The 20,998-nt window shown below is 40.0% G+C and overlaps 1 protein-coding gene across 5 annotated transcripts in view; it reads right to left on the minus strand.

The window, feature by feature from the left end:
- FAM13C (family with sequence similarity 13 member C) overlaps positions 1–20,642 on the minus strand; it is a 174,540-nt gene extending 153,898 nt beyond the window's left edge. For 4 of the 5 annotated variants that reach the window (XM_027596220.2, XM_027596219.2, XM_027596217.2 and 1 more), the window contains exons 1-3: positions 20,266–20,429; positions 14,007–14,063; positions 10,081–10,285 (exon numbers count right to left, since the gene is read on the minus strand). In XM_027596220.2, coding sequence (XP_027452021.1) covers positions 10,081–10,285; positions 14,007–14,063; positions 20,266–20,327 — 324 coding nt within the window. In that variant the 5' untranslated portion in view covers positions 20,328–20,429. The other variant, XM_027596221.2, reaches the window with a different exon arrangement.
- Between the last annotated feature and the right edge of the window lie 356 nt (positions 20,643–20,998).

Genomic DNA, 20,998 nt, shown 5'->3' on the forward strand with positions numbered 1-20,998 from the left:
AAGGGGTACTTGTAGAAAATTCCAATTTCTGCTCAAAACAATAACAGTATGTATCTCCTTTGGTGATACTTCATTAGCCTAATTAATGTTCTTTTTCTTCTTCTAGTCTTTAACATTAATAAAAATACTTCAGTACTGTAAAGGACTAGAAGAGAAAAAGACCAATTAACTTCTTGCTTGAGGTTATATGCTAGTTTGGGTAGAAGATGTGGAAGTCATTAAGTGCTGCTGCCCAATAATTCATTAGCGTACGTTGGCAGCATGGTACTTCCTAGTCCCTTGTATTATGCAACTACAGTTATGGGAGAAGCACACGACCAGCTCTGGCCAATTACTAAAGAATGTAAATACTATATGTTGATTCAGGCCTGAAGCTTCTTAATTATTGGTGCAGAAACCCTCCAAAGCTCTCTGACTTTGAAACCAGCAACATTCAAGACAGACGCTGCTCAATTATTCTGGGTCTTTAATTGATTGCCATGATCAGACACTTTCTAGTGACCAATGGGGACATGTAACATGCAAGAAATGCACTCTTAACTACCATGTATTTTTGTTTAAACTGCTAAGGTTTTGAGTTATTGGTTATTGCAGCATAGCACAGCCTGGCCTAACTCAGGAGGAATGCAATTTTTGAGGTTTTAGTGCATATCCAGCTAAATGAGTCTTTAAAACATTCTATACACAATATTTAGCCCCCTGAAACTTGTTGAATGTTTAAGGTTATATCATCATCACTCTTAATCTCACTAGAAACAAACTCTTAAGGTAGTTACAAAATATCCTCTCTTCTTTATAGATGGAAAACAGACACTTAAAGAGCTGGTAAGTAAATGCTTAAAATCATAGAGAAAGTAAGTGGCTGAGAAGGAACTTGAACCCATAATCATGTGGACCTACAGACCGTGCTCTTCACTACCTCACTATACTATGATTCAAGTAATTAGCCCTGGGATTTATTAAAAGAAATTTCTGCATAGTAGAGGAACAAAACTCAGAACCCCATAGAGAGGTAGCAGGTGCCAATAGGGACAAAGATGTCCCATGGATGTTACTCTTCTTTCCAGGAATTGGTAGGTCTTGACTATGGGCTGAATTTATAAGGCTATATAATGTTAGAAGCCATCTTTGGAGCAACGTCATGAAAACTGGAACTTCTTTAATTCAGAATTTATCTATGCAAAAGATGCAGAGGAAGAGGCATAACAAGACAATTTTAAGAGCCATTCTGTGTGGAAGCCATCTGCATATCTGTTAAATATTCCAGGAAGCATATAAGTAGAGATCAGTTCTTGCCATTCTCTGTTGCTACACTCAGAAGAACCAATACCATCAATACCTTCTTCATTTTTTAAGGAGAATTCTTCTGTAACTTCATCATAGGTGGAATATCAATTAGATAATGGGGACCCGAGTACTACAATGCCAAACTTTCAAATTTCCCCTTGCCTGTAAACTTGTCTCAAACCAGTTATGTTGTTTTGAACACAAACTCCATCTGAGTGACATTTCTTTTTAACTTTTGAGATTTAATGCCCAGGCAAACAAGTCACATCACTTAATTTTAAGAGTCCTTCATGACAGTAGTTAAGCAGAATATATTTATTATTTAAAAAAAAAGTAAAAGTTATTTTACAAATATTCCAGGTTCCCTCCTAAAAATAACTTTTTTTTATCAACTTAGTCATTTAACAATAGATCGGTTATTAATTCAAAGAGGCGTATCAGAATCTGATACACTGTGAGAAACCAGGAACCCAAACATCAACTTAGACAGCCTCACTTTGAAAGACACTGAATTTCTCAGATTTCTGTCCCCCTGAATCTCAACCATTTTACTATTGGAGAAGTGAAGGGGGACTTGGAAAAAAACCCAAAGGAACACTGTTCTTTCTGACCAGTGAAAAATATTCCAAAAAATCCATAGCAGGAATTGATGTAAAATCTCTATACTGCACCTGCAAAACCATGTAAGAGAAATAATGCAACACGAACTCCTACGTCAAAACAATTATCTAAGGTCAGTTGTTAGAAGCACAATGAATTCAACCTTTTAACACACTCCAAAAAGCAAGCCTTCAAAGGCATATTCAGAACTTTAAGTAAAGACATTGACATTTAATGTCTTCCTATCACCGAAAAGCAAGTGAAATTCTATTTGAAGTTCATTTTAGCTTTCTGGTGCTCTCAATTTCAAAGTCAATCAGCTGTACTGGTTTTCTTGCTTTATAGTTTGCACTTGCTTAGTGGTTCAATAACACATTAAGAAAAATGTACATAAAGTAGATCTATAATTCGACACAGAATCTTAGTTCCTTTGGGGGGGTGGTGAATGACCCAGAATTAACTATTATCTTTTAATTTAGAATCTAAAACAGAAAGAATTAGACCTAGACTCTCTAAAAATAGAAATATAGTAAATACTTCATAGTTAGGTTATTTTGCCTGAAAAGTGTTTAGGGGGTTTTCATTTCCACAGAAAAATTAAAATGCAAATTTCACAGTCAGACCTAGATTCCTTTCCAGCCTCTTAACACATCTACTGGAGCCAAAGAGAGGAAACCTAATGCTGATGTACACCAGATGGAACAGCTGGTCTCCCCAAGGAAGTGGATTAGCAGCATGATTGCAGTACACAGCTCACTGCAGAAAAGCTCTCTATATAGCCTCCTAGTGTTTGTCTTCTGCTAAAATAGCCACCAGAGTGGAGGACAGAAGGTTGGTGCATTGCCTGATGCCAACTGGTAGGGAGTGAAGATGGTAAGACTTAATCTACCAATGCTAAATCTAAATGCCCTCTGGATAGTTATGAGGTCCAATACAGGAAGTTGGTTCTGTTAGTCAAGTCTAATCATCCCCAAATCAGGTTGTTAGGGATTAATACTATAGTAATATAGAATTCTTTTTAATTTTTCACAAAATATTACAATATACATAATCTATTGCCTTTTTAATTTTTTTTATTTTTTTTAGATTTTTTATTTATTTATTTGAGAGAGAGAGAGAGAGAGCACATGAGAGGGGGGAGGGTCAGAGGGAGAAGCAGACTCCCTGCTGTGCAGGGAGCCTGATGCGGGACTCGATCCTGGGACTCCAGGATCATGACTTGAGCAGAAGGCAGTCGCTTAACCAAATGAACCACCCAGGCGCCCAATCTATTGCCTTTTTTAAAACTGGATATGTTATTTTTAATCAGTAGGGGAATGTCAATAAATTGATTTTTAAAATTAAATAGTGGGTTTATACATTTTATTGAGTAATCAGGAAAGTGTGAATATAAGAAGTTAATGTGAAACGGGCACCTGGGTGGCTCAGTCGTTAAGCGTCTGCCTTCAGCTCAGGTCATGATCCCGGGGTCCTGGGATCGAGCCCCGCATCAGGCTCCCTGCTCCGCAGGAGGCCTGCTTCTCCCTCTCCTACTCCCCCTGCTTATGTTCCCTCTCTCGCTGTGTCTCTCTCTGTCAAATAAATAAATAAAATCTTTAAAAAGAAAAAGAAATTAATGTGAAACAAATAGTTCTAGAAAAAGGTAGATATTATACCAAGAACAGGAAAGCCTGTTCAAGACTGGCGGTCACACATAATAAACAGAAAGTATGTGTGGAGGGAGTCTCACAGTAAATCAAGCCCAAAGTTTTCCAAGATGACAAATTACCCAGATATTCTAAAGGGGATAGATGAAATCTCCAGAGGTCACTGTTAGTCATAATGAGATATAATAAGGCACACTTAAAATTTTATTGCGATATAAATGACATATAACATTACATTAGCTTCAAGTGTACAACATAATGATTCAATATATGTATATATTGTGAAATGATCACCACAATGTCAAGTTAACATCTATCACCATACATAGTTATAATTTTTTTTCTTGTGATGAAAACTTTTAAGACCTACTCTCTTAGCAACATTCATAGTAACCATGCTGTATACTATATCCCCAGGACTTACTTATTTTCTATCTGTAAGTCTATATCTTTTGACTACCTACACCCATTTCATCTACCTTCCATATTTTGTGTAATATATCACAAAATATTACAACACGTATAATCTATTGCCTTCAATAAATTCTCCTCCCTAGAAAGAGTAATAAACTACTTTGATAAAGAATTTCTGCTTTAACACAAACTCACAAGTCCTATTTTATCTTCAAGTTAATCATATCAAAGCATCAATAAAACCTGACCTTTCAGAAGACAAATCATTGTATGGTTCCTATCCAAGCCATTCTTTTTTTATAGCCCAGCATCTAAGTAAGAGAGGGATAAGGAAGCAGCAAAGAAAACTGCAATTGATCTTGGTTCAAATAAATAGTCTCCTTATTTCTAATATCTTAACTTCCTTAAGGACATTCCTGCATTGTCTTCCAGATTCCTGGACTTTTATTGGATCAGCAAATATACTTAAAGCCTTCTTCTTTTAAATCACTCATATATAGTGGGTGCAAAATTAATTAATCATTCATACATGCACACAAAACCTCAGATTCTGCTACTTCACCCGGGGCTCCTCAGAGAAATGGCAAGACCAGGAGGCAAGTTGCTCAGAGTGAGATTTGAATCTGATCCTCCAAAAGTAAAATTTCTGAATCTGATTTTGGGATTGATCAGAAAGGTATGAAAGATCAAAACTTTCAACAGCTACCATCTGGCCCCTTCTCCCTTACCCATATCTCCATTCCCAACCTGGTTAGGATCAGATTGCAGATCCACTCTGGGTGCTGAACACAAACTTTGTGACAAGAGAACCCAGAATGGCAATAGCTAAACATTTACAATGGTTCTGTTCAGTTTCAAAGAGGGTTACTTCTAAGTCATAAATGTTGTGCCCACAGGGTCTTCACAGGTGCTTTTAGGGAATGATGATCAGAGCAAACCAGTCAGAACTGTATCTTGATGGTGACAAGAAGTATTGAGCAGGATTTGAAGCATAAGCTTCAGTGCCCCCAAATAAGTCCAGCTTTACAAACAGAACCACTGTCTCTACCACAGTGTATGGTAAATCGGCTGATTGTTACATTTACCCTGTGATTGAAACTCTTATGAAATAGCTCTATCAACTTCTATATTTGTTCAAGTCCTTGTGGCATTTTGCCTGATGATATTAGCCAACAACGCTATAGTATTATCAGGGATAATTATGGTTATTACTTAAAACGCTGACTTGTTCACAGCTTTAATTCTTCCATTTGAATCTAGCAACATCCAGGCTAGTGTTTTTCAATCAGAGGTGTACCTCAGATTTTCCTACGGAGTTTAATAAAAATGCAGATGTCTAGGACATACACCAGACTTAATGAATATTTGACTTTCCATTCTTGGCATGTTCTTATATTGCTAGGTTTTTCCCTCTGTAAAAATTACATTCATCTATTTTTGTAAAATCAGAAGTAAACTCCCTGACTTCTTTAAAAATAGACTAACTCATTATCCTTTGAAACATTCTGTCTAATTTGGGGGCAATGATTTTATTATCTTGTTTTGCATGTCACATCTATTCATTATTCTTATTATGAGCTCTCATCAGACTTTTCACATTTGAAAATGATTCATAAATTGATCACAACCAGTTTCAGTTCCTGTCATCTACACATGCTTGTTTTCCTTAGATGATTGCCTGCAGGTGCTACTACCAGCTTCAAGCCAGAGTTTTCAACAAAGAATAATTTCAACTGTCTCAGATGCTTCAAACCATTGACATTTTCAAGGACAGACTCTTGGGTACAGGAACCTGATGACACCAAAGTTATAAAACTTTTGTCAAGACAGCGTTATGCTCATGCTAACGCAAGGTCAATAGGAACAAAAATTAATTGCATAAGACTGAATGGACTGAGAAGGGAAATTTTACTGTAGTTATTTGTTTAGAATATTGTTATTTTAATGTTCTATTTACTGGATCTATAAGAAAGTCCTTTCTCTACTTCACCTCACAATTTAGTAGATTCTTGTATTAACTATATTTTATTATTTTCTGTATTCTTGATGCTCTGGCCTCTAGAGCCCCACTTACTGGGAAGTAAATTCTCCCAGGGCTAGCCAATTCTTAGAACATAAATGACTTGCCCAGGAGAGAACCTTTCACATGCAAACTAACCAATCCAGAGTCCATCCTTGGAACCAATTCTTCTATCTGGCTCATACACTCCAGAAGGCAATATTCCTCTGCCCTACTCATCTGAACCAGGTACCAGAGAGTCCCTATACCTCAAATTCTACTGAAATGAATCAAACTAGTCAATCCTAAGACTGCTTTACACTGCCTCGCCTTGCCTTTCCCATTGAAACCACATAAAGGCTTCTGCCTTGCTTTCCACCTGTCCTTTCTGCTTCCTGACTAACCCTGGTGCTTTCCCTCCATGGCCCTGCACAGTGTGGCATGCTCCCTTTCCCTCCGTGGCCCTGCACAGTGTGGCATGCTCCCTTTCCCTCCGTGGTCCTGCACAGTGTGGCATGCTCCCTTTCCCCTTGAGAACTAGGAGTAGGAATCTTTTCAAATGGCAGTAACCTTCTCATCTACTGGCCTCACCATACGTGAATAATAATTACATATTTTATAAACCATTCCATTTATGTAAACTGAAACATTTAAAAGTGTTATCTGAGTCTCACTGGCCGCGGAGTTCAGAAACTCACCCTGCATCCTTACTTTTCATTGCAATGGGGTTATTTCATATATTCAATAATAATCTGTCTTCCTTGTTACCAGAATAAAATTGAAAAATCTGTTAGGCAACCAATATCTTGCCTGGAATGCCATCTTGAGAAGGACTTTCACTGAATCATGTAGAACAGACCACTTTGAAGGAACGAACGAATATGGGTTTACCTATGCAGCCAATGCCTACAGAGGCCTCCTAGGATAACTGGCCTGCTACCTGGCTTACAGGGTCCAACCTTACAGGTGGTAAAGATCACTTCCTGGCAAGCTAGAAACTTAATGTTATTTTGGGGACCTCAAGAAGAGAGGAATATATCCAAATGCATAGGTACTGCTGCTGAAATATAGTGCAGAGAGTTTCTTGAACTTAGCTCCTTGCCTTGGGATTGCAAATAATAGAGGCATTGAAAATCCAATCTGAGATTCCTCATGAAAACCCACAGAGAAAAGTTAATATTGTAATTATTCAACAGTGAATGGCTTTAGATTTTGCAAAGCATGCTTAAGAAGAGCTATGTGGTAAATTAACACTCTTGTTATGCCTAGGTAAATACTCAGGCCAAACTTAATGAGACTAGCCTTAATTTGTGATTAAGAATAATCTTTCTTTGAGATTCTTACGATCACAAGGGGGAGGAGAAGAATGAAAAGAAAAACTATGAATGACTTTGAAATCTAGTGGATGTCCTGGCTAACTCATCCATCTGGATAATCTTTGCTTTTGTCTTTCTATGACTAGGCTATTTTACAAGGCTGTAGACACAGAAGTGAACTTGTAGATATTGATGGCAATGTAAATAATTCCTCATGTCCAAGGGAAAATAATTGATTATCACCAATGGGTACTATAAGTTTTGCCAATTTTGTAAATTTATCTCCGTATTCCTTGTCACACTACAAATATGTGATACTTTGCATTCTCTTTTGAACTGGTTGTAATATCTTACTGATTCCTTCATTAATAATTTAAATATAATTTTTGATACATCTTTATCTCAGATCTGTAGGAGAGTCATGATTATATTCTTTTAAATGTAACTTTTCACAACTGAATAAGATTACACCTACATTTCACACACAAAAAAGATGATACAATTATCTATACACCTCTCTTAACCAGTTTTGAATTACTCAACATATAATACTGAGTGACTACCAAATGCTACAAATCTAAAGATAGACAAGAAGGACTGAATCAATGACCTTAAGAAACTTGCATCCTATGGAGCTAACATTTACCCAAACTTTGTCTAGCTTCTGTGGTCAATATCACAAAACTTTAAGGCAGAAAAAAAAAAATACACTTACAAAATTCTCCCCAAAGTAATCTTTCCTAAATAAGTAATTATTGGCTAAAAGCACAATATATCGGCAAAGGAAAAAAAATTCCAAAGTGAAACCATGGATTTTATATAAAAATTAAGGTGTGCATAGTATACGGGATTAGATAAATCACTAGACTTATAGATGGAAGATCTGCGTACCTCTTCTTAGAAACACTGTGCTTTTATGGAAAAGACCTTCCACTCAAGTTCTTCCAAATCTGTTTAAAGAGGTTATGTAATCCCTCTAATCCTTAGTTTTTCCATTTTCAAAAAAAGATAATAATACCCATTCCATGGGATTGTGGTAAAACATGGTACATGCCTGGAACACAGTAAATACTTGAATACATGTTAGCTGATTTTATTAATAGTATTATTTATAGAGTATTTATAGATTCAGTTCTTGCTCAATACTCAACCAATGTTAATTCTCTCTCCCAAAGAAAATAGGAAGAATGAAATGCGTTTCATATTTCTTCCAAATATGGAAGATCTAAAATATTATTATCAAAGTTCCCTTAGTCACTGGAGGGGGAGATCTCATTGTGTGGATAGCAATGTTAGGAATGAACTGGAAATTTTACCTGCAGTCCAGGAGTCCAATGATGTACTATAAGCAAAGATAATACAAGCATATCTCTCCCCAGAAATCTTCCTGTGTGTGTGTGAGCAATGGATTGGAATTACAGGCCCCATTTAGCACCTTATTACAACTGACAACTGTGTAATTTCTGAGAGCCAGGCTATAGGATGACAAGAAAGAAGGCGCTCTAGGAGACACGGCTGGTCACCCAATGCAAAAAGTGTCAGAGATGACCCTTAGCAGGAGATTAAAGATCAGAGCCTCCCTGAGACTCGTCAGACTCTGGGGGCAGCCCTTTGGGTACCTGTATCCTCCCCAACACCATACTCCTAATCAGATTAAGTGCTGAGTGCATTCAGTAATAGGCAGAGCCTCAAGTTTATCATAACTCAAATAGTATTTCCCATTCACTTCTGTCTGAAATTCAACTTAGTTTAAAATAATTACAACACAGCTTTATGAATGCAGAGGGCACTTTCAATTTATTGCAAAATTAACTGACTAAATAAGAGGTCCTAATGCCAAGGAAGAAATGAGATAAACATCACAAGACAAATAAGAAAATGACAGGGCCAAATAAAGTGTTCAGCCAAAGTTGTTCTAACAGGAAGATTACCTGGTGCCCACTTGCTATATAGGATTGGACTTAAAGTTATACAATTAATCTGTTACATGTAGAACCTCCCACATTATTTTTAAGGTTTAAATGTTAACAAAAAAGCAAAGTTAACATTAATGAAGCACCCATGTCCCCAAAACTGTATTAGGTGCATTACAAGTATAATCTCATTAATCTCCTAGTAAAGTAAAAGTGGACTATATTCATTTAATCTTTTTTTTAAAAAGCGTCATAAATTAAGTTTTCTAAGATTTAAAAACATCACATTCTTTGCCACATCCCTCTACAACTAGAGAGTTTTTTTAAAAAATTATAAAATATTAATGTACTACCCAAATCAAGTTAAAAAAAATTGCTACATTCATTCATTTAAATACTTAATTGACCTCAAAGAACCTGATACCACCCACCCACACACACACACACACACACACACACACACACACAAGCACATGCGCACTTGAATATTTACCCAAGTCTTCTAAAGGGCAGGCTAAGGTGAGTGGATCCGGGTAAACTAGGGATTTTTGATTTGCTAAGAAGAAATCAAGTTTGGGGCAAGAGCTACATGACCTGGGTTTAAGTGAAGATGGCTGGAGATCCTCCTCCACTCTCCCCTGCAAGAATGCAGCCGCTCCTCTGAACCAATAGCAAAGCCCAGGCTTTTAGGGGTCCGTTGGAAAGGGCGCTAAATTACCAGCCTGCTGAGCACACTGCGCTGGGGGTGCCCTCCGTGCGTCCCAGGCCGGCGGTAGGCGCGCACTGACCCGTCAAGCTCACTAACCACCTCCTGCAAAATAACGCGCTCACACTGCCCGCCAGACTGGTGCCCTCGCGGGAGAAGCGCCCATTCGGCAAAGGCCTGAGGTGGTAGAGCCCGCTACCTGACTTTCTCCGTGGCTCCTCCCGCTCTCCGCCTTGAGCAGGGTCTTGGGCTTCCGGGACTTGAAGTTGCCCATGCTGGGTCGCAGCACGCCGTCCACCAGCACCGTCTGCTCTACATGCTGCGGCGGCGCGCGCCACGGCGGCGGCGCGGGCTCCTCTAGGAGAGCCCCGGCGTCGGGGTAGTTTTCTTTATTGTCTTCATCTCTAAAACAGGAAAGACCCAATTTAGAAAGCACCCAAAAAAGTAATAAGCTGCTGCGGGAAAGCGGGGCTGGCACACTCATTGCTGCTCTATTTATATGGTAACTAGCAAAATGTGTGGGGTGGACTTAGTTTCACAGGAACAAGAACCTAAGAAATGTGAATTTCACTGTTTAGATCACTCCACATTCCCTTCTAATCTTTACTAGTGGATACATACTTCTTTTTTGTAGTTGTAACTTTGCGCATACTATCATATTTTTTTTTAATTTTTCACTTCAAGATGCTTTCATGTATGTATTTTTTTTCCTCTGACAAAAATGTGAGAATCAGATTAGAGATTGTCAGCCCGGTTTTATAGATTAAGACTCTAGAACTCAGGGGCACCTGGGTGGGTCAGGTCATGATCTCAGGGTCAGGAGATCAAGCTCCAGGACGGCTATGAGCAGGGTGTGGAGCCTGCTTAGGATTCTCTCTTACCCCCACTCCTCTCTCTAAAAAAGACAAAAAAAGAAAAGAAGGAAGGAAGGAAGGAAAAGAAAAGAGAAAAAACTCTAAAACTCAAAGATTAAGTGAAGTGCCTGCGAAGGGCTTATTCACCCAGAGACCTGGAGTGGTAGGTAGGTCTTCAATCTCTCCTGCATATATGTACTTGATTCAAGGCATGATACTTCCTCCTCACTGGCATGTTTAGAATCATGTCCCTACTATTTTCAAAGGCCTCGAGAAGTTTAACAGGGTCTATTTTGATAGGAAACATGCTACTCGGATAAAATATAAAACAAGGGCCATGTTTTACCCAACGAAACAATCTGAACAACCACACTCAAAGATTCTTGTCCAGGTCCCATCAGTGTGGAATTGCTGGAGGTGACTAAATGGGCTGGTGTCACCTTCACACATTTAGTGCTGGAATGGCACTTTTAATTTTCACTAACCAATTAAATTCATACAATATAACCCTACTGTTTCAATTTCCTCAGAAGTAGTGACATAACACTTTTATTTGAAGCCATTAGTCCCTGTTAAATCTAGATGCATTTATTTTTTATTTTGCTAAGAATTCAGGGATATAACCAAATGGGGTGTTCTCTTTATACAATTAATATTGTCATCCTTAATCCACTGGCAATCATTTGGTACTAGATCATGTAATTCTCTAGGGGGAGACCACTTCCCCTCAGTGGTGTTTTCCCTCCTGCTCCTGAATCCGAGCATCCATAAAAGATTTTGGCAAGGTCAGATAGGAAGCAATTCCTTGTAGCCCAAGGACACAAAAAGCCAAGAGACAAGACCAGCAAAGAAAGGATTTCTATGCCCATTGTTCAAGATGCCTTTTCACAAATAAAGCGGAGATTAAATTCACTAAACTGGTATCAGGAGGATGAACTCCAGTCAGCCTCTGGGAAAAGATCAAAGCAAACATCAGGATAGGAATTCTGGAGCATGACCAGGGTGCAGTTGGGCAAGGTGTGGAAATAAAACTATGTGAAATAATTAATTTTAAGCCTCAGGACAAACTTCATAATGCCTGGTAAAGGAGAACCCAACAAGTGAAATAATTCTTCAATATTAATAACTGAAAAAAATGAAATCGAAAGTCTGTGCCAGTGACACTGGTTAATATTTTCCCTTAAAATCAATTATAATTTATGATTTTATTTATTTATTTATTTTTAGAGAGAGAAAGAGAGAGGGCAGAGGAAGGAGAGAGGGGGAGGGAGAAAAGAAGGGGGAAAGAATCTCAAGCCAACTCGGCGCTGAGTGTGAAGCCTGACAAGGGGCTCTATCTAACCACCCTGAGATCATGACCCTGAGATCACGACCTGAGCTGAAACCGAGTCGGATACTCAACCGACAGAGCCACCCAGGCGGCCCAAGATCAATTACAATTTTAAATAATTCTAAGTCACTAATGGATTTGGAAACCAATATCAAACCATAAGTTGGAACTGTACTAGTTCATGTGAAATGCATTTCTCTCACTGGAAACAATGTTCATCCACGTACTTTATGCTCCTGGGTGAGAAACAAAAGGGAGAACAGCTGTCTTTACAGGAAACCTAAACGCTCCTCATTCAAGGAGGATTCTAGAACACTAAGATAAGAAAGAAAAAGTCATGTTTCAAAACTAAAATGACTCTTCTGATAGACTCATTCCTAAGACAAAACCTGGACTTCATTTTTATATATTTTCAAGGTGCCCAAGTTTTATAAAAGTCATCTCAATCACCTCCTCGACTTGAAAAGCAAGGAAGGTGGGTGTGAGGGAGCAAAAAACATCTTTCTCTCATTATACAAATACCTAAATACAAATAGTCATCTTTAGAAATATATTTCTAACCTGTTACTGGTTTCTCAGAATCTCCAAAGCAGGACAGTACGAGTTATGTAATTTATGCCACTACTTAGTGGAATCAATCATAACTGCGAATGAGTCTAAAAGATCCTCCTGCATATTAGTTGTGTAGCCTGGGCCACAGCACATCACCTCTCTGACCCTCATCCATAAGATGGATATCTCTCTACCTTGCAGAGATAATACAGTCCCTGTGAAATGCCTACCATAGAAAGCTGGCTCAAGGCCACAGCTCAATAAATGAGAGGTATTGTTACTTTCATGGGGCTTTAGCCAAGTGGTTATTTGCAAAGAAAAGACTGAGGGTTCTTTTTAGCCTCCCCAATACCTCCAGGATAAATTCCAAACTCCTTAGTGAGGTACACAAACCCTTTGAAATCAGGTCTTTGTTTATTTCCGGAGCTTTAGTTCTTACCACTCTTGGCCTCCTCACTCCCAAAGTCTCTCAAGCTTCCTACCATCCTGAACTGTCTGCTATTCCTACAACTCTATTTTCTCTACCCTCTGGTGGCTTTCCAGTAAGTTGCTCCCTCGGCTTGGTAGCATCATCTTTTTCTTAGCCTCATATCCTCTCACCACACACACACAAACACACACACAAAGTCATGTGCTACTGTAATTTTCTTCAGGAATCCATCCCAGAAACCTCTCTGGGCCATTTGGTCCTCCTAAATGAATCCTCTGTCTACCTCTAGTAAAATAGCCCTTAATGCACAGTAGCATCATCATCTACATTGACTGGTTTCTGGCACACAAAATAGGCCTTCAACAATTGTTTGTTATCCAACAAATGAACTCGAGAGTCAGAGAGACCTGAGCCCAAATTCTGTCCCATAGTAGCTATGTTAGTTTGGATGAGCTATAATCCTTCTGAGCCTCAGTTTCCCCACCTCCAGGATGAGGAGGGAAACATCAGCTTCCTTTCAGTTGCTTAGATTAAATAATAAAATGTATGCGAAAAGGCTCTGAACAAAGCAAATGTGGAAGAAGTGGTTAACTATGAAGGTTTTGCCATATCATGAACTCCTTGATGACCAAGACCATACTCCAAACACTCAACGACATGCTTAGTAAATAAATCTATAACCTCTTCCATAGGGTCTATGATGGGAACATTGAGATGGGATAATCAATATTGAATTCAGTTGACATTTACTGAGCATTCCCCAAATAAAAGGCACTGTCCTGGGTACTAAGGAGAATACCCCCAAATGGACATGACAAAACTTCCTTAAGAACTGATATTTTATTACAAGAACTTAGACACAAGAACTAGCAATTATAATTCAAAGAAAAGGCTAACAACCCCAGACCTACATGGTTTCTGTCCTTCATAATTAAGAACCAAGCAATAGTGGGTCATACCTGATACTGGAGCAATCAGTCTGGTCTTCATGTAGGGAGACTGTGTCTTCGTCACACCTGGAGAGAAGGAACAAAACCACATCAGTTCCAACTGTCTGCCACAGCAGAAGCAGCAAGAGTCTAGAATTAGATTAGCACAGTAAACTAAAAAATGGAACAACCCTCACCACTCTCTCTCAAACTAGCCCCAATTCCCAGCATGTCTACCGGCTAATGATACCAACGTTGTCACATCATGTGATCTTAAAAGCTCAGAACCAGACATAAGGCTCTTTTTTCATGCACTGCTCTGCAACACCTAAACTAAAAAGATCTTGGCAAGGGCCCAACTGTTCAAAGCATTTGAGGGGACATCTAACCCACCAATGGTGGGTTATCCTTGGCTCAAAAGAGACTCCCCCATATGCCTCTTGAAATGTCCTCTGCCTCAGGCAGTCCCAAACCACACCAGCTCCCAACTGGCTTCCTCCATTGACCTCCAGACTTTCTCAATCCCCTTCTTCATCAAGAAACTTCTGGAATAACCCAGTGAAAAATTAGTGGCTCTTCTATATTGAAACATCTCCAGAGTTCCACACCACCTGGGGGAATCTATAGTAGGACCATTCTCTCCCTCGAGTGTGGGAAGGAGCCTTTGTTCCTTTTCTCAGCCATTCCCACCCCACTCCAGCCTGGAATGCTTTTTCCACCTTCAACTCCTACTCATCCTTCACTGCCCAAGTGAAGTCTCATAAGTTCCATGAACCTTCCCAGCCAAGTTCACCCACAGGCCACATACCTACTTTAAACCTTAATACATAAATGTTTACTCTTTATTCTGAGGTTTTGGTAACCAACTATATATCTTGCCTCACACTGCTATGTAATTCCTTTGTACCTCTGACATCTCTTTAATTAGTTGTTAATTCCATGAAAAGAAATGATTTTTTCTAGATACACTGCACAGTGCCCACAGTGCTACCGCAAAGTAGGCATTCAATAAATAATTGAATGGAATCATTAACTCGGGCCCCTCAGCAAGACTGGAAATATTTTAATAAGCATTTCCTGAACATTTACTGCCTTTCAGGTACTCACTAGGTATTAGGGCTGTGCATTTCAAACTCTTTGGGACTCAGGAACTGACCAGTTTGTTTTCTATTTCCAATTTACTATGGTAGTTTGGTAAAAAAATGTCACAGGAATGCCAAATTCCCATAGAAGTTTTTAAATTCTTACTCCCTATTTCTGTACTTCCCTTGTCTCAGATGAGTTACAAACAATTTGGGGACCCATACTTCCAGTAGCACTCCTTCTAAAGGACACAAAGTTGAAAAAGACCTGGACCCGGCTCGGATAGAGTCACAATGTAATGAGTGGACAAAAATAAGTAACTATGTACATATATAAATATAACCATAATGTAATAATAATAGTCATACTATATGAAATCATTTACAATTTTTAAATATGCCTTACTTGCAACGTTATGTAACTTATCCACAGAAGAAACTGATGAGAGCTCCAGTCCTCCTCCCTTACTATGCCTTTTCAATTATGTACTTTAATGAATTAAACAAAGGCCATCTAGATCCTAATTCTCTCTGCCTGCTGAAATATCTTATTCCTGCTAGCAGTTAAAAAAAAAAAATCAGTCAACTTAACACAGTACTCTTTTTAACAAAATAATTAAATTTTCTTGGTTTCTCATGTTTTTGACTGTCAGTAAACCATTCTGTCCATCTCACGAAAATAACAATTGAATTCATAAGAATTGCCTCGTCCTCCTCCATTAGAGGCATTCACCTTAATAGATCATACAGGCTTTGTAATGTGCATGAAAATGTTTCCCACTAAAAGTAACCTTGCTAAGTAGAAAAATCAGTGAAGAACAGAAATCTAGAATTTTTGCTTCCAGAGAACTAGGATTCAATCAGAGGTTCAACCCTAGAGCTCAACAATACCTATTGTTTGGGAATTTGGCAAGAACTTATTTTTCTCCCCCTCACTTGATTTATTAACCTTTCTTTTCAAAGTACAATTAGGTAAAAATGGAAACTCGGTACCAGAACATACAAAGTTGCCCATGCTTTCTTAAGTACAAGGCCAGACCGTAATTAATTGATCCAATTTTAAGACCTATTAAATGACTTCAGTTCCTGCTCAAGGAAACACAATTCCTAGGACAGAGATAGAGCGATGAAACAGATCTGTCTAGAGGCGTACATGAAAACATACACAAACTCTTTTAGTTCAGTTGGGTTGTACATTTGCTCTGATGAAGACCATTAAGTCTTACTGAAGTAACATCTCCTTTGTGACTCTTCTCCTGATTCCTTGCACAGGAGCCCCCTGTGCAATGTGGGCCCAGCTGTAAAACTGGATTCCTCAATGGCGACCCATAGCCAGATATCCCCACTGTGGCAAGAAAATCAGCTCAGACCAAGTGCCCAACTGGTGGGAGGCCCATGGCATTCTATTCCTGTATTATAGCCCCAGTACAGGAATTTAAAGACCAGTCATCTCCTTAAATATTCAAAACTGGGCATCTTCTAGTGCAATGTTTTTCCAAATGTAAATTGTGACCTATTAGTAGGTCTTGAAATTAGATAGCAGCTACCATCATTTTGTTATTGTTGTTAGAGAAATAGAATAGAAAATATCAGTATAGTAAGGGTTAAGTGTTATTTCACAGAACATATTTAAATAAATCATGTATATATGGGTGTGTTGGATTGTGATATAAAATGTTTTTCTGACTATGTAAAAAAAAATGTGAAAAACATCTCTATTAAATCACTTCCTTTGACATTCTCATCAACTAGGTTCTAAGTCCCAGAGTTCTTGATTTGTGGTTACCCAGACGATGTATGGATAATTTGTCCTTGCAATCACTCCTTGGTGAAATGCTCAGGGTTGTTACCTTTTTCCCGATTGGGAGTTTTGTTCCCTCTGTCAACCACAAACAAGAAAAACCTCTATGGTACTTCCCAGCTCACCATCTCTTTCACAGCATCTCAGTGAACTCAACAATGCAATGAAGTAGGGGCCACCTTCACACAAGAGGTGAAGGAACTGCCCTGCATCCCAGGCAGACAGCAATGGCCACCACAGTATTTCTGCTCCCCCGTACTGGGCCTACTAACCATTCTCTTCAGTTTCTATTCCAGAGGCTCACAAAAGAAGGAGAATGAAGGACTTGTTTCTTAGAATAATGGTGGTGAAGAAGTGCCCATGAGAAGTTCGCTTTTTTGACTTGGGGTAAATAAGAAGAGAGGCCTCGGATTGGTTATTAGTAAAACGTAGCTGTGCCAGGAAGGGGACTTCTATTCACCCAGCAGCATTGTGTTTCCTGAAAGCAAAGCAGCAGAGCTGCAGCCTGCAATCCTATGGGATTTCTCCAAGTGTGTTTCCGGAACCACTTGCGTCAGCATGACCTGGGAGTGGGCGTGAGCCCCACGGGTACCTCAGCCTCACTAGATCAGCTAGCTCCCTGGGGGTGAGGCCCAGAAATGTGAATTTTTAAACCAGATTGCCTCACAAACACACACAAACATAACTAGTATGCTTCTAAAAATTTAACGCTGACCTAAAGGTTTACAAAACCCAGACCAGCACTGAGCTGACTCCAACACAATCACCCATTCTAGGTTCCCACCTTGGGATAAAGCCTGAGAAACTGGATCTTTCACAAGTCCCAACTCCCTTCCCCAGTTCATACTGATGATCAGTTGGTTTTGAGAACCACTGCTTCAGATGATAACTAATTCATTGCAAAATTCACTGCTGGCCAGGCTTCATTCCACACGGTGGTGTAGCCAGGGCAACATAGGAGACGACCATGGAAAAACAGATGAAAGGGCCCTGCAGATACAGAACGGAAGGCCAAGGCCACTCTGATCTTGGAAGAATTTCGGCAGAAAAAGAAACTGAATTGGTCCAGAGCTGCACAGACAATGCCGGGCCTGGGAAGAACCGAGAAGAGAATAAAATCTGTCATTGAGTCCCTCCCAATTCCCCTCCCCTTTGACTCTGATAGGACCCCCAGCCAGCCAGGCTGAACCCTACCAGGCTAGACTACCTGATAACATAATTTATATCAAAGTATTAATGACAACTTGAATCCGCCTCACAGGGGCACAGACTTTTTAATTTCCATTTTAATAAGAGTCACCACCAGAGGCCTGAATCCAAAAGAAATCATCTCAAGGTATAATTTCAGACACTAAGGAAAATAAGTGAGTGTGGCTAGGAGGAAGTAGGGGGAAGATGGGGGTGGAGGGAGAGGAAGTTTTCAAGCAAGTGCCTCCTCTGTGTATGTTAAGACCACACCCAAATATTTGCTGAGCACCTGCTACATCTGTATCTCAGGACAATGATCCTGGTCCTTGTTGGCTTTGGGGTAATGCCCCAAGAACCAAGGAAAATGCTTCATATAACAGAGGGGAGGAGAAAATGTTATATTACACAATGACAAGTTTCAAATGACCCTACTCTGTGTTGTGTTACACCTGTGAAGCTTTTGGTATGTTTTAAATATGCTCCTTAGATTTTTAGATTAGCCAGATGGCATTCCAGTTGTCACTTAGTGCCTTTTAAAATAAATCACCATCACTTCTCTGAAAACAACAACAGGATCTTATGCAATCAGAACGCCTTGAGGAGTGTCCAGAGATAAGGTATCAGACTTTCCCCACAATTAAGTGTAAAACCTTTTCAAAAAAATTGTCCATGTGACATCTGGAACTGAGTATCTCCATTTTGAAGCTGCTATGCCCGAGGCTGACTCTGGGGATTCAGCCACACAGGGCTCCTAAGAATCAGGCACAGAAAGCGCTGGGTGTTTACAAGCCCAGCCCAGGGAGGAGAGCAGCACCTGTGCACCTGAATGAGGAAGTCCAGGCCTATCTTTGGCCTGCATATTTTGGCACACATCCCTCCCCCCTCTCTCAGGCTTTTAGAAAACCAAAGTTGCAGCAATCTCATTAACAGATGTGGGTCCCAATGAGTATTTTATATGGCATATATTGTATATGACAGCTTCTAAACTCACCCCGGGTTGTTGTTTTTCAAGTAACTCCATTTAAGTGAACCCAAAGCTTCACAGTAAGAGCGCAGCTTATCCAAACACAGAAATAAAAGGATGTGGGAAACAAGAGGGCCTGGGAAGCCCTGTAGAATCTCACCCCCTCCATCACCAAGTCATTGTGACAGTGGTAAGACCTGACACTCACCTATCTATTCCCACATTTACTTGCCTTTTAGGAAACTTTAGCAAACAGTTCCCAAGTTACTGGGCTTTCTTTGTCAAACTTGCACCATTTTTTAAACATAGTTGAGTCTACAACCTTATACATCCCGTTTCCCTGAAAAGCTGTTGAATGACTTCTACCAAAAGGTCCCAGAAGTAAACATCACAAGTTAGTCTAGAGAAAGACTGCTAAATGAAGTATAGGTATTTCATATATATGTATATATGTACATTTTATATAAATTACATATACTATTAGGAAAATATACTACATATTCATTTTTAACATATATGTATAGTATAGTATTAGGAAAACATATTAAGGAAGGGATGACAAGAATTAAAACCATGAACTATAACTAATAAAAAATACTATGACTGCTGGCCTTGAGTAAAATATTATACTCCTTCATTCCATGTTCAAATGATATTAGTTGTCTCATTCAGCAGCTTTAACCAGAGGACAAGATGATTCATTTCTCCTATAGCCAGATCTTTGAGGTCAGAAGACAAAAATGACAAAGGGCACCCAAAAAAAGTTCACTGTGTCTTAAAAATCTGTGGACAAGAGAGGGTGAGAATAAGTTTAGCCTGTTTATCACATGCTGGAATTCAACTCGTCATTTCACATCTATCTCCTATTTGTTGTAAATTTATACAGCATGCTCCATGAAAAGTGACACCAATGTTGGCAAAATACAACAAAGCTTCCTTTCTGACATGTCAAATAGATTAAAAAAAAAAAAAAAGCTGAGCTCCAAGAACTCAAATCTTAGAGCACTGAGCTCCAGCAAGCAATTAGCTTGTTATAATAACTCTCCCATAGCTGCTAAAAGGCTATTTCAAAGATTATTGTAAAGATTTCTGGGCCCCATCAGTCAGCACCTCTCACGGTCTTCACAGCCCCCAGATTACAGGAGACAATGCATCTAACATGAAGAGCGGCTGGGGACGGTGGAGGATACCTTCACGATAGTTGCTTCCAGAGAAAGGCATGCAAGTGTTATTTTAATGGCAAGAATCACTTACTCTGTTACAGCGGTGCTGCTGAAGGAATTATCCTGAAGGCTGAAACAGAAACAAGAAAACATCAGCCAAGTCCGGCCGGGAAGCCGTCTCCCTGATTGCTCTCCGGGAGTTAGAGCATACACACAAACATGGCATTGCAAGGCAAGTCTCAGGGCTCGCCCGGCACGCTCGCTCTACCTTGGGCTGCTGTCTGCACATGCTCGTAACGACACCCCCAGCTGGGGCCCAGCCGCACGGGCGAACCACAAAGCCCGGCAGCCCGCGAGGCTGCGGGGACAGAGCTGGGCGGGGCGCGGCGGCAGGGCCGGCCCCGGGTCCCGGGCCCCCCGGATCCCCGCAAGGAGAGCCTGGGGAGTTACCGCGACCCCAACCTCGCCAGCCCCGCGCGGCGTTTAATCCAGGCTTCTCGGTGCCAGCCACCCCCGGGGCTGGCAATGGGAAAGCCCAACCGTTTCTGCCTAGGTGCTGAAATCCCTGGGGGACTTGCCTTCTTCCAGACGTCTCCTGCCAATTTTACAGAGCTACCCCCTCTAGGGATGGAGGCTGGCAGAAATTCATCTTTCGGGAGGGAACCAGAACCGGGAGGAGGACATAGCTGCTGTTACTGGTGTGTGTGTGTGTGTTTGTGTGTGTACTGCTGTTACTGGTTGTGTGTGTGTGTGTGTGTGTGTGTCTGTCTGTCTGTCTGTCTGTCTTGCTTTTTATTGCCCTGGACATAGCTGCTGTTACTGCT

Source organism: Zalophus californianus, chromosome 15, assembly GCF_009762305.2.
Source record: "Zalophus californianus isolate mZalCal1 chromosome 15, mZalCal1.pri.v2, whole genome shotgun sequence".
Taxonomy (NCBI): domain Eukaryota; kingdom Metazoa; phylum Chordata; class Mammalia; order Carnivora; family Otariidae; genus Zalophus; species Zalophus californianus.